A 13,976-nucleotide genomic window follows, 5' to 3' on the forward strand; every position below is an offset into this window, starting at 1 on the left:
GCTGAAAAGGCTCGCACACCTCTCCCGGATGCTACTCCGCTCTCAATACCATGCATGCGACGCCGAGCACGACGACGCCGTCTGAACTGTAACCTTAGATTTTTTTATTCCTTATCCTTATTATTACCGTAACCGTCTCTCACTATTTTTGACATTTTTTCAGTCTATATCTGCTTCTCTTGAACTACCCGGGGAGTTACAAACGACAATAACGACAACAATTAAAAAATAAAAAAGCGAAAATAAACGTCGACGCCGCCGAGCCCGCGGGGAAACGGAAAGCGGGGTAAAGTTTCGGGGGGCCGAGAGGAGCGAGTGGCGGAGGAGCGTTAGCCCCCTTCTCTTCGCGCGGGACCCGTGAAAGCGCGCCAAGACGCCGCGTGCCGTGCTACGCGTGAAAAATGCCCAGACGAGGCTGGCCAAGCCGCCCGCGGCCGACCCCGCGGCCAGCGGCCTGTACATGGAGCGCTCACAGAGCCGCCTCAGCCTGTCGGCCTCCTTCGAAGCCCTGGCCATCTACTTCCCCTGCATGAACTCCTTCGACGAGGACGACGTCGGTAAGCGCCCCCGCGTCTTCTCCGCCGCGTTCCGGGTCTGGCGGTTACCGGGGGGTGGGGGGGGGGGGGTGAGGTCGGCCGGGGGTTGAGACAGAGCCTGGTGTTCGTTTGGTGTTTCGTAGCCTAACGACCTCACGTTGTGTCGATAACACGCATGAACTGCCTTTTCTCTCTGACAGCCAATAGCAGGAGGGAATGTTCAGCAACATTACCACTGAATACTAGTGCCCCCCCCCCCAGAGACATTTAGGGTCTGAATGTGCATTTACAGATCAATAAGGGAAAAGCAGAAGGCTAGTGAGACATATGTAGAGTTCTACGCGGAAGTTGGTGATAAAGACTGATGTTTTGGGAGATAGGGAGGTTTAATTTAAGTGCTTTCTGTGTTGGATTCCATCTCCCTTGGGGACCACATCATATTATCAGAGGTTCAAATAACAAAGTGTAAAATAAGCGTGAACTGATTTGCTTTTCTTCGGGGGGTCAAAATTCAAATAGCATTTCGGTGGCTCATTGCTGTTAATATGAAAAGGTTTATTTCAGTCTCAGTCCATAGTCAGATTAAATCCATAATACTATAGCATTGACAAATACACATGCACACACACACACACACACACACACACACACACACTATGTAATTTTCACAATCTCTTAAGAGACTGGCACAGGTTCTAACCCCATCAGATGACATTTATTGCAAGGCAGCCATTTTAATTTGGAATACTTAGAGCACTAAACTAATTCAGATTTCTGAGAAAATGATTTATCCTCTCAATCCCATTAGAGAGAGACAGCTGCAGCCGCAACACCAGCACCAAGGGCTCCATTCTCTCTCTCTCTCTCTCCCTCTCTCCCTTTCGCTCTTTCTATCTTTCTCTGTCCCTTTTTCTCTCTTCCTCTGTCTCTTTCTCTCTCTTTATCTCTTTCTTTTTCCCTGCAGTCTCTCTCTCCGTCTCACACACTCACACATACTCACAGACATTCAAGCACACATACAATACATATATATGCACACTCACACTCATACCCATTGCATATGTGCACACTCACACCCATACCCATTGCACACAGTGCATAACCTGCACAAACAGACGGACTGTTTCATGTGCCAGACCAAAGTCATGTGAAAAATCTGTAAGATTAGATTTCATACCTAAAACATCATAAGTGCCTGGCTGACCTATAAAATGGCAGGCCTCATCTCAAGTGCTTTTTTCTTGGCACATTTCACACATTTTATCAAACCAAAGTTCGGCCATTACTTTTTTGAGTCCATCTTTCCCCATATCACTTCCCTGTCCCTCTACTGTCTCTCTCCCTCTACTCTCTCTTTCTCTCTCCCTCCCCCTCTTCTTCTCTCCATCCCTCCATCTGTTTGTCTTTCTCCCCGTCTCTGCATCAGTCTGCCGTTCCTCCATCAGTCTCTCTCTCTATCTCACTCTCTTTCTCTCTCCCTCTCTCCCTCTGCCTACAAGGCCTCAGACAGAACACAGTAACGCTTGTCCAGACATCACGTCTCACCAAGTGAAACTGAGACGAACTGCCGACACATTATACCGTGTGTTTCTCAGTATTTCTTGTAGCGTGGCTATATATTCTCATTCAGCACATACCCTGAATTCTGACAATAATATCAATAGCAGCAACAACAACAACAACAACAATGGCAATAATAATAAACCTATATTTTAGCTTTAAAAAATGTAAATATGTTCAGCAGAGATCAGCGATACCGCTGATGCTAATGCTAAACTACCGGCATAGGCACACAGAGTGATCCAGCCAGGTGAGCATGTTGGTGGCCAGGTTTGGGATTATCACCTGTAGGGAAATGTACCGACGACCAGCTGTGATTATCCATCGACCCGGCACGTATGCACACACACACACAAACATTCACACACGCACGGGTCCAACCTGGCTGCCATACAAGAGTATAATGTCCTGTCGCATAAATACGCCTCCCTACACCATGGTCCCTCACACAGGATGAGCTAATGACCATCTCGCTTCCTCTTCCTTTCCTTATGCATAATGTTGACCCCCTTTTGTATGAACTGAGCTGAAAGAAACTGACAGGTGAAAGAGTTAGAAAGCCTAAGCTTTGCATCTCTAATTAAAATCTGTTTTCAGTTGTGAAGCATATAATGTAGTCATGCGTGTTGCCTGTAAAACCAATTGTAGCTGTGTTCTTGAAAATAAATCTCTGTAATCTATACTGTATATAAGGAATTATAAGATTCACCTTAAGGTGTAATGAGGTTAAAAGCTCCTTATGAACCTGCCCAGGTTAGTGCTTTATTATTGTAATGACATTTCAAATATTATATTTTTCTCTCAAGTAGAAAATATTAGCTTGTTTTAATATGATTTTGTCTTTTCAAGTGTTCTAACCCAATTGGAAAATCTTGAAATGTGTGAAATGGTCTCACCTCATGAGCAATCTTTTTGTCTTTGTTGTTGCAGTGTAAAAATAGAAAAAAATCAGCATGTGAGAAATGAAATATAAGAGTGAGAACTAGTTTTGTTATGCTGACCTGGATGTAAATTGAGGTGGATCATTTGTGAAGGAAGTGGAGCAACTTGTGAGGTCAGTGAGTGTGTTCATAACTCTGGTTTCAGTCTCCACAGGCAGAGAAAAACAGAAAACTGTTCTGGGATCTCGTGGGGAAAAATGACCCCAAAAAAAGTTACTGAAAGTCACAGAAAAGGCAACATATACTTAAAAAAAACATATTGTTCTCATATTGAAGTCTTTGGTACACAAGAACATTAATCTTGGTGCTTTGGGAATGGACAGTGCTGTACGTGAAGAGACCTCATGCATGGACCCACACACACACAGGTCCAACCTGGCTGGCATACAGTATAATGTACTCTCTCATAAATTCACCTCCCTACACCAGAAGTATTTCTTTTTGTCTGTCACTTATAAATGATAAATGCTGAGATGGTCATTAGATTGAGCCACAGTATACGGGGAGAAAGCTTTGTGAGCTGTACACATGGGTGTATGGAGAGGCTCCAGAAGGCCTTATTTAAAATGGAATTTAAATGGTTAAATTCTTGTTAGTCCCAGTGGTCATCTGTCTGACAGAACGCACCTACAGCACCGTACATACCGTATTATAACTGACATCTTAATTTAGGACAGTTTTCTGAATTTAGTAGCTTTATTGAATCCGATGCGGCACACTCATATGAGCCCTTCCTATAAAAAGTGAGACAAAAGATTTCTTGCATAAGCCCCATTGTTGTACAGAATTCCTTTTTTTCTGGGTAAGCCACAATCACAAGTAATTGTGCTTTTTTGACTGTGATGCAGAAGAGCCCCTGTGGATATAATGTTAAAAACAGAGGATTTAATGTATTTCTTTAATGATTTGCTTGTGTTGCCAACCACGTCAATCAAAAATGGTTACATTCTGCGAGAAGAGAATTTGCTCCTTCAAAACTTAATTGTCCCGGTCCTCGCAGTGTTTCACATCCGTTCTGCTGCTCAAAATCAACTGTTTAATTTTAGAAGCCATTTAATCCCACAAAACTGTAATATAGTGAAATCTCATTTGCATGCATTGTTTTTATTGGTTGTTGTTAACTGCACATTATTATACTGTGTAGAATAAGATAACGCTAAGGCATTGCATACTGTTTCGGTATGTGGATAGGCCCCACGGTCTGGTATCTGTTAAGGCTCTGCTCCAGTGTGTGGATGGGCCCCACGGTCTGGTATCTGTTAAGGCTCTGCTCCAGTGTGTGGATGGGCCCCACGGTCTGGTATCTGTTAAGGCTCTGCTCCAGTGTGTGGATGGGCCCCACGGTCTGGTATCTGTTAAGGCTCTGTTCCAGTGTGTGGATGGGCCCCACGGTCTGGTATCTGTTAAGGCTCTGCTCCAGTGTGTGGATGGGCCCCACGGTCTGGTATCTGTTAAGGCTCTGTTCCAGTGTGTGGATGGGCCCCACGGTCTGGTATCTGTTAAGGCTCTGCTCCAGTGTGTGGATGGGCCCCACGGTCTGGTATCTGTTAAGGCTCTGTTCCAGTGTGTGGATAGGCCCCACGGTCTGGTATCTGTTAAGGCCCTGTTCCAGTATGTGGATGGGCCCCACGGTCTGGTATCTGTTAGGGCTCTGTTCCAGTGTGGGGATGGGCCCCACAAATGTCCGGTATCAAATGAAGACCATAGCATTCATCTTAATAGATAGATTTGTGTAAAACCACCAAAAACAAAAATGTGTCCTTAGGACTGACAGTTTCAATTTGAATTACCTCATCAAAGCAGATTCTCCAAAAGGTCTTCCATCTTGTATTTTATGGGCAGTATTATCCGTTGGATATTGGTATACAACTGGATATTTACTGGGCTTTAAGTACCTTAATGGTACAAGGAACTGGAATCAGAACCCTTTTAGTTCCGTTCCATAATCACACTGACACTGAGTCATTCCAGTAAGGTCACATCTTTCAGACCACTGCGTGTACTCATTTCACAGACCCACACACACACACACACACACACACACTAATAACTCACCCCCACACTCCTACAAAGCTGTTCTGCGCTGGTATCCGTTTTGAGTAGCATCTGGACATACTGGAAGATGAGAGAGAAAACGTCCATGAAATGTCTGCACGCTGCTGTGCTTGTGACCCCTGCTGCGTCAGACCACGGTGATTCAGGAGAGAAACTGGGGCGTGCTGGTGAATATCTTCCCTGCTGAAACCTGTGTACAGTACATCATGTTTTCTAAGCGTTGTTTTTATGTACTGTAGATGTGCCTCTTCATTGCCTTATGATGTTTAGTTACGTGTTCTCAAACACAGTCCTGGTGCTCCTCCTCTGCACGCCCGTTCTTGTTGCAGCTGATCGCTTGGTCAATTAAAGCGGTTACATAAGAATCATAATAATATATAATGTGGTGAATGAGGCAGTCAGCCCTCCTACAACATAAGAGCAAAAAAGACATGATGAAAACAGGCCATTCAACATACAAACATAGGAATGGAGAACAGGCCATTCAACATACAAACATAGGAATGGAGAACAGGCCATTCAACATACAAACATAGGAATTGAGAACAGGCCAGTCAGCCCATCTAGAACATGAGAACACATAATGAGGAGAACAGGTCACTCAGCCGATCTAGGTTTGTCATTCCTTTAAATAAATATGTTCATGCTCTTACATAATTTTGTGCTAAAACTTATTTTGGTTTGGTTCATTTGCTTTGTCGTTGAACAAATCTAACTGATGAATTGTCATGGGATATACAGGTAAATATAGAACATCCATTCTTCACAGCTAACATAGCTTCTTCTGGCATAATGTGTCAGTTAAAGAGTAAATCAGTCATCTGTCATTAGACATAAAAAGTGGGTAGCAGCATTCAGTAAACTGAGGTAGAAAAGAGGTGCGATGGAATCCATGACAACACCCACTGTGCAACTAGGGGAGGTTTCTGTGTGCAAAGAATTAAAATGATGGTGCACTTTTAAGCAATATTTCATTTTCACATTCAAGATGTGTCTGCATCAGGCGTCTTGAGATCTTAGAAATGCGGGGCTCGTTCCACACGTTGCATCGCCGGTGAGACTTCCAGTTCCCATGTGAAAAGATTGTTTTCGGTCACGTGTGATGCACACTATAATTCCGCGTTCGTTGTCTGTATTCTCCCGTGTGTAAATCTGCGCTCGCGTTTCACACGCTACTTTTTCGTCTTTGAAACTAAGCCCAGGATTCTGGTGGCAGATCAGTTAGGGCTCTCAGACAGAACTTATTATTGAGTAAGCGATGCTCCAAACGACCCATAACCAAAAAATTCACAATAGAGCCGACTTTCCTGGCTGTCAAAGAAGCGTTATGTTGAGTGCGTTTAGTGGACCGACGCCATCGGATTGCTAAAGAGGGAATGTTTCCTGTTTCAGTGTCATGGCTGTAGACCAGTGCCTAGTATGGATCTGACAATTGGCAGCAGGCTGAATAAAGAGAAGCAGGACTCTAAGGATGAGAAGGATATTGTGGGTTACCAAACTGCTGGCTTCACTGCAGAAATAAAAAAGCAAGTCAGTCTCAACACGTATTTTAGTCTTATCTTATTTCTATTACTTTTTTGTTTAAAAAAGACCAAAAGATCTTGCCAGTGAAGTAAGACGGTTTTATTAATTTCAAGATTTGCCAATGGGGAAAGAAAATTTCACTTAACAAGTAAAAAGTAACTTAATATTAATTATTTAATAGAGAAAAATGTTTTTAAGTCTAATTTCAAGACTAAAACACTTGTAAAGATGTTGCAGGGTTGTGACTGTTAAATAATGTTTATAAATGAATCATCGACATATTGTTTCTATTAATTCTTATATTGGAAAGTAATTGTATTTATATTGTATTTAACAATTATAAAAATATATTGTTTCTAAAACAAGGCATTAGTGATGGAGCAGCAGCACATTTTAAAATTCTATTAATATCTTTCGATGTATAGAAAATATGTAAAATCACTGCATAAATACAGTGTACATTTTGGTTCTACATTAGTCAGTTCTGTGGATTGTGCTGATGCTGATCCATCTGTCACGTACAAGAAAGAGGCCCAAGTGTCAGAGGTTGGGTAGTACATGTAAAAAGTTAAATACACGCCTCCCCTTTGATAATTTGTATGGGTCGTGGCCTGCTTCAAATCAGCAAGATTTTGTGAGGAACAGCTTCCTGGGGGAGCCCTATAAACAAAAACAAAGGTATCTAACTGTACAATAAAACACGTTTTAAGGTGGCATATTTACAAATGGTTTCAATGCAGCTTTGCCACTCAAAGGTCATTTTTTCATCCAAATACACATTCTGCAATCTGATTTTTTATTCTGAGATTCTGCGTATGGGCGGCACGGATGGTGCAGTGGGTAGCACTCGCGCCTCACAGCAAGGAGGTCCTGGGTTCGAATCCCCGTTGGCTGGGGCCTCTCTTTGCATGTTCTCCCCGTGTCTGTGTGGGTTTCCTCCGGGTACTCCAGTTTCCTCCCACAGTCCAAAGACATGCAGGTTAGGCTGATTGGAGAGTCTAAATTGCCCATAGGTATGAGTGTGTGAGTGAATGGTGTGTGTGCCCTGCGATGGACTGGCGACCTGTCCAGGGTGTGCCTTTCGCCCAATGTATGCTGGGATAGGCTCCAGCCCCCCTGCAACCCTGTTCAGGAAAAGCGGGTTAGGATAATGAATGAATGAATGAATGAATGAATGGATTCTGCGTATGTGGTTTAGATATTCGATTGGGTTGGCAGCAGGGGTTTTCATGGTTCTCCCTGTATTTGTTTTGCATTTCTATGGAAATATTTACTTTACCACTCTATAACCAGCATAATGTACATTGTTATGTGCTCATCAGAGCAAATTCCCTGAGAGGTCTTCCATTTTATGAGCAGTATAGTCCAGTTATACCACCGGATATTTACAGGGGTACTATAAAACATGTTTTAATGCCGAGTCTGACACGTTAATGGATGTGTTGACTCCATAGCAGAGCTAGAGGAGCTGCTGCAGTTCAAGAGCAGCAGGGTAGTCAGGAGCAGACTGCGGACCGCTGTCCCCCTTTTCACTCTTCCTCCACCGCTGCTCGGTCTTTCTGGAACTGTCTGTCTTTTTAAAGGAAAACACCAACATTTTGGGAAATATACCTTTTTTTCTGACTTACCTAGGCTTAGATGAGATGTTTGATTCATTTTTGTGCATTCACTGGCTCATTTTGACGTAACGTGTTAGCTTAGCATAAAGACTCATAGGACTCATAGCATAGGAGTCGGTAGCCTAGCAGAAAATAGAAATACACCTTACAGCAACTCCAAAGCTGTCTTATTCGCACAAGGTATAATGTGTATTTGAAATAAACGTGTGGGAAAAAAATTGTAAAAATATTGTTTTCTGAGAAGTTAGATGGTTGGAACTATAACCGCTGAACACACATGTATCCCCTAAATGCACAGTATGGCCTTCTGCTTAGTGCCTTTCTCTCTCATTTGCTACTTCTCAAGATCTGCCATATTGGAGCATCAAAGTAAATTGGGAGCCAACCCCTCAAGTCATCTGAGTCTGTGAGTTATGGGGACCAGTGAGTTCATTTAATTAATCACCGCATCAAACAGAATAATGTGCTTTTGCACTAGGGAACGGGAAGATTTATCCACCCTGGCTAGCGAGTTAAAGATAGCTTGTTAGGGCACTAGATATCTGGCATATCTTTGCACTGCCAGACAGATGGATTGGCTGAGATAGAGAGGGGGCACTATACTACATATTATGTTCAACTGCAGTCACAGAATCCAGACACTCACATCTGGAGAGACCTGAAGACCTCCTGGAAACAGCACTTACTGTTGCAGTCATAGGCCACTCCAGGGACCTGTCAGCTTTGCCATTGGTCAGATTCTTGGTGGGCGGTCATCAGAATAATGACATGATATTCACTACAGGCCTCCTCTTACTATTCAACCACCACTTCCTGTGCCTCATTGTTTATGTTTGATTGGCTAGTTTTAATCACTGAATTGATGTGATTGGTGAGAAAACTGGCTGCAGCCAATGGGCTTAAGTGGGAGGGTTTACTGCGCTGAAAGGCACTGCTTTCACCAGGCTCATAGCTGTGAGTTATAAACCTGACACACAAGGCTAGGCCAGCTGAACCTGCTGAAACTAAACCACAACCTCATTCCACAATTCGAGTCATTAAATTCAGTGGTGCCATTAATTTGCCACTAGAGACATAGTTCTGTGCTCCAGAATGTTCCCTCCCATTAGCCCAAATCGGTGTGGTATATTTATACGTGGTTAAAATGTAACTGGACCACTCTAAGGAGGTCACTTTATGTCCAATTATAGACTCTGCATAACTTTGCCCTTCTTATTCTGAGATGGCTGCATCCATATTTCTATATGCTTTTCACCTATAGGGCAATGCGATTTTAGTTAATTTCACAATAATGCAGCTCATTTTTCACCTTTCAGAGAAAAATAAATACTAAACTCAGGATGGTTATCACAAACAGTATTAAGTATGAACTGTACTCAACTTATAAAACAGAGATCAACTATCATGGCCTCAAATCCAAATCCAGCCATGTTTTTCTTTTCTCCTGCGTAATTAGTGCTACTGATTGGACTGCCTGTTTTCACACCTTACTCCCAGGTAAAAGGAGGGTGGAAAATCAGCAGTTCTCAGCCGTGACAGGACCTCGAGTCGCTGATCCCTCGAATCGAATATAGTTACAGCGTATAGAATATGGTTAGTTGTCCGTCTGCAGAATTTGAGTTTTTCAAAGTCCGAGTGGCAGGGCTTCTGGAAGGGCCGATCGATCCAGTGCTGCGGGTTCAGCCTGACTGTCCGTTAGGACTTTTCCAGAAATTTCTACTCTTCGGATCAATGAGCCCCTGGCACTGCCAGTATATCAAACGGTTAAGACATTATTAATGCGGGAGTGACTCGTGAAGCTTGATGCCAGGGATTAATCAATTCTCCGGAGTGGCCAAGCTACGGACTGCTCTCATACAGATCGATAAGATTCTTGGCAATTGCCGTGGTGTCTTATCATTTTAATAAAGTAACGTAACGCAGAGTAACAAGTGTGATTGGTACCGTTCGGAAACTGGCTAGATTGGATTTACTATTTTCACGTCAGCAAACTACATGGGAAAATGCAGCTGGTAGAATAAATCTATATGAAGCCAAGCGAATGCTGCAGTTTTACCATACGTGGACATAAAATGACAAAATAATTAGCAGGAATCTGTTTAGTTACAACACATTTTAGGGGCTGGATCATTGCATCAGGGCAACAATTATTATTAATGATATTTACTCATTACAATGTTATGCATGCCCGGTTACCTAAAACATCAATTATTATTGTTGTATTGCGGTTTTCAAATCCGGAAAAAGGCAAACTGTCCTGAAACATCTCTCTTCAAGTACAGCCAGTCATACATTTTTCAATATGGACTGTCCATCTGAATTCAGTTGCATCACTGAGTTGTCACTTCTGTCATATCAGCGCTCAACCTCTCCCGTGACCTGTGTCTGCAGCTTTGGTTTGCTTTCTTCAGTTTGCGTTTGCTTTGCTCTTCAGGTGTATTTCTCTCTACTCAAACCATTCAAACGTTTTCTTTTCAAATCATCACCGTTGTCTTTTTTAATTTTCAAAATAATGTCGGGAGATGCAAGCGCTCTGACATAATAGCCGTTGTGTTATGTGTAAATTCTGCTGGCGTGCAAGGTGAATTGCGGAATTCAATTTTAACTGTATGTATCTACACTATGAGTGATGTGCCTTTAAAGATTTTACAGTCGTGTTCATCATTGACATGAATGAGTGAATTTTATCGGGTCTTGTGGGTCTCCACCTGCACGAGTCCTCCGCATGGGGGAGGTTTTATTGCAGACAAGCTGTTAGTGAAGTGTGTGTAATTATTGCACATATAATGAGTCTTAAGTTGTGAATTAACGTTGTCAGAAGAGTTAACAGTTTACTGCATAAACGAAATAGAAAAGGCTAATATTTTCTACTTGAAACTGTTGAAACTACTTGAGAAATGTCCTCCTCTGCAAAGCTGTAACAAAGCACGGAGCCATGTTACATAGGACAATTTGGGAATTGTGCCAACCATTTTTAATTATAGTCTGTATTGCTTCATATTTGTCACTGTCATCTTGATGAATGAATTCAGGCAATATTAATGAATGCGCTCCGCTCAGGACATTTTTATCTATTCTCTGGAGGCTTTCTTAATGAGCCCTACTTCAGCTTATGCTAGCGTCTAATTTAGCAAACTGGTTCAATATGTTGGAAATAAGACATAAAAAGATGTCTCACATTGTACAATTTGGCCTGTGCACAGCGTTATTTCAGTACAATCTCAAAAATAACGGCGCTTAAGGTTCTGATGACGCAGGTTTGTGGGTAATGCTCTTCTCGCTAACATTTTCGCTAACTACAGAGCCATCTGAATTCTGTTTTTTTGTTTATTTCACATTGCTTATAATACCATTGACTACTGACAATACCCATTCACTACTGATTCGACTTATGAAATGCTATTTAATTATACTGAATCCAAGGTCACTTGACACTGAGGGAACCCGGAATCATCCAAATTATTAAATGAATCCGTGTTCATATGAAAAAAAAATACTCAAGCATAAAAAATGCAGACAAACAGTTTGAATTTGGCTCTTAATCTCCTCAGGCTTAGCCAAATGAGACTGGGGGAGGATGTTTTACTGTGGTTTTTAAAAATTTAAAAGGGATTAATAACAAGGATTACAAAAGTTATTTCAGGTCAAGTTCAGTCAGCACATAAAGGGGGTGTAGGTGGACATTAATTACATTTAATTAGATCCATTTAAATAATAAAATGAAACAATAAATATGTATTTTGAACCCAAGAGCCCTTAACAGATGGAACAGCTTGTCAGGTCATGTACCAAAAGCAGAAATCCCTGGTGTATTCAAGACCAGACTAGACTCTCTCCAGACAGTACACTCGAACAGTCTGATAATGTTTTCCAGCATTGTTAGTATATTATAATTGACAGGGATTGGTTATGTTAAAAATGAAAAACTAAAACTTTAGACCCAAGAATACGCGTGCATGAACGCGTTTCAATAAGACTGTATGAATGCTGACAGTGAAGTCACGAAGGAGCAGCGTGAATTGATGTCTTGATTATTAGCACAGGCTAAATCACACAAAGCCAGCCCTCTGCTGAAACTCTTTTTATTAAACACATTTTACACAATTGCGAATCAGAATTGTGAATAGCGTGTTGAGTGTGCGGTGTCATGCAGCGATTCATTAACCGTTCTTCCGTCCAGCTGCATAAAATTGCTCCATCCTGATTTGTGGAACAGTGGCAATTTTCAGTTCGGTCTGCTCTGGACTGTCACCCAGGGGCTGGTGGATATTTATACCACCCTGATCTCATTTTATAAATCACCTTCACGATAAGAAAATGTAAAATAATGTCAGGGCAGCACAGGTGGCTAATACTGTATAGTTTGACACGCATATGAAATAGCTGGTAGCCAATGCTTAGAATTTCTAATGGGGAGCAAACAGCGGTTCCAGGTTACTGTTACAAATGATTCTCCCTAGCATTCGGAAAGCATTGTATTACATTACAGACATGTAGCAGATGTTGCCATCCTTATAGTATACAACATTTTAACATAGTATTCATCTGTACAGCTGGAATATCCATGTTATGTTACTATGTTACTGGAGCAATTCTTGTTAAGTACCTTGCTCAGGGGTACAAGGGTACCTAGGAACGAGCCTGTTTGGTTTCTCTAAGCAGTATACCAGGCTGCCGCTATTTGTGTTTAAGTCTGTGTCATAGTGATACACTCGAGCAGGTATTATCACAACATGGCAACTAATACAGCCTGAAGCCCTCCAGACTGGCACGCCTGCAGCCATTTTAAAGCCACAGATAGCACTGATCTCTGAATTTCATTGGACTGTCTCCCTTGGCAACAACCAATCATATTATGTCCACTTTGTCTCTGAAACCGATTAATACTGATGTTTTGTACATTAGTTTTGCCGAAACACAGTCTTGAAAATTATAACCCTGAACACGGGAACAGGAAACCAGGCCATTTATTTAATTGGTGAAAGAGTGAGGATGGTGAAAAAAAGCTTTTAAACATATTATTATTTTTTGATAGTGGATATTTCAAACAAGGTTGTGTTTTGGGTAAAAGCATCCAGGATATCCCTTAGAAGTTTGATAAAACAGTAGTCTGGTCAGGTTCAGATGTCGTGAATGTGGAACCCTACACCCTTACTTCCCCTGCTGGAGAAATCGAGTATGGCCCATCGCAGGCATCGAAAGTATCCGAAGATGAACAATGGGCACTGTGTCACCGCTTCTGACATCAGATATTGGATATCAGATTTAAAATAATTAAATTGTGAGATAAGCAAGATAATTAGCTTAATAAATATTGTCCAAACATTTCAATAACATTTTAAATAACAATAGAATATATTTAAAAAGCATGTAAATATTAAAAAACATAAATGGCTAGTTATACTGCATCTAGATTATTTTATTTGAATTCTGCCGATACTGTAATGTCTCACGAACCACATCTGAGCCTGTGTTTTAGATACTACTGTCACCATTTACTGACTAATAATAATAATAATAATAATAATAATAATAATAATAATAATAATAATAATAATTAGAGTAAAAATCTCTAAATGCAATTTGTAGAATTGAAAGTATACAAGCCACCTTTAATATATATATTAAAGGTATATATAAATGTATAAATGAAAGAGAAGAGGTTATATAAATCAAAATTCACAAAAAGTACAAGGCGTACAAGTGTTTGCAGATTAATTGTAACGAAGCTGCTGCCGCTG

The 13,976-nt window shown here is 41.4% G+C and overlaps 1 protein-coding gene across 1 annotated transcript in view; it reads left to right on the plus strand.

Moving 5' to 3' along the window:
- The first annotated feature begins 449 nt into the window (after window positions 1-449).
- rims4 (regulating synaptic membrane exocytosis 4) overlaps window positions 450-13,976 on the plus strand; it is a 28,792-nt gene continuing 15,265 nt past the window's right edge. The window contains exon 1 of the mRNA XM_061220361.1: window positions 450-557. Within this exon, the coding sequence (XP_061076345.1) occupies window positions 461-557 (97 nt within the window). The 5' untranslated portion in view covers window positions 450-460. The remainder of the gene's footprint in view (window positions 558-13,976) is intronic.

This window comes from Conger conger, chromosome 14 (genome assembly GCF_963514075.1).
Source record: "Conger conger chromosome 14, fConCon1.1, whole genome shotgun sequence".
Taxonomy (NCBI): Eukaryota; Metazoa; Chordata; class Actinopteri; order Anguilliformes; family Congridae; genus Conger; species Conger conger.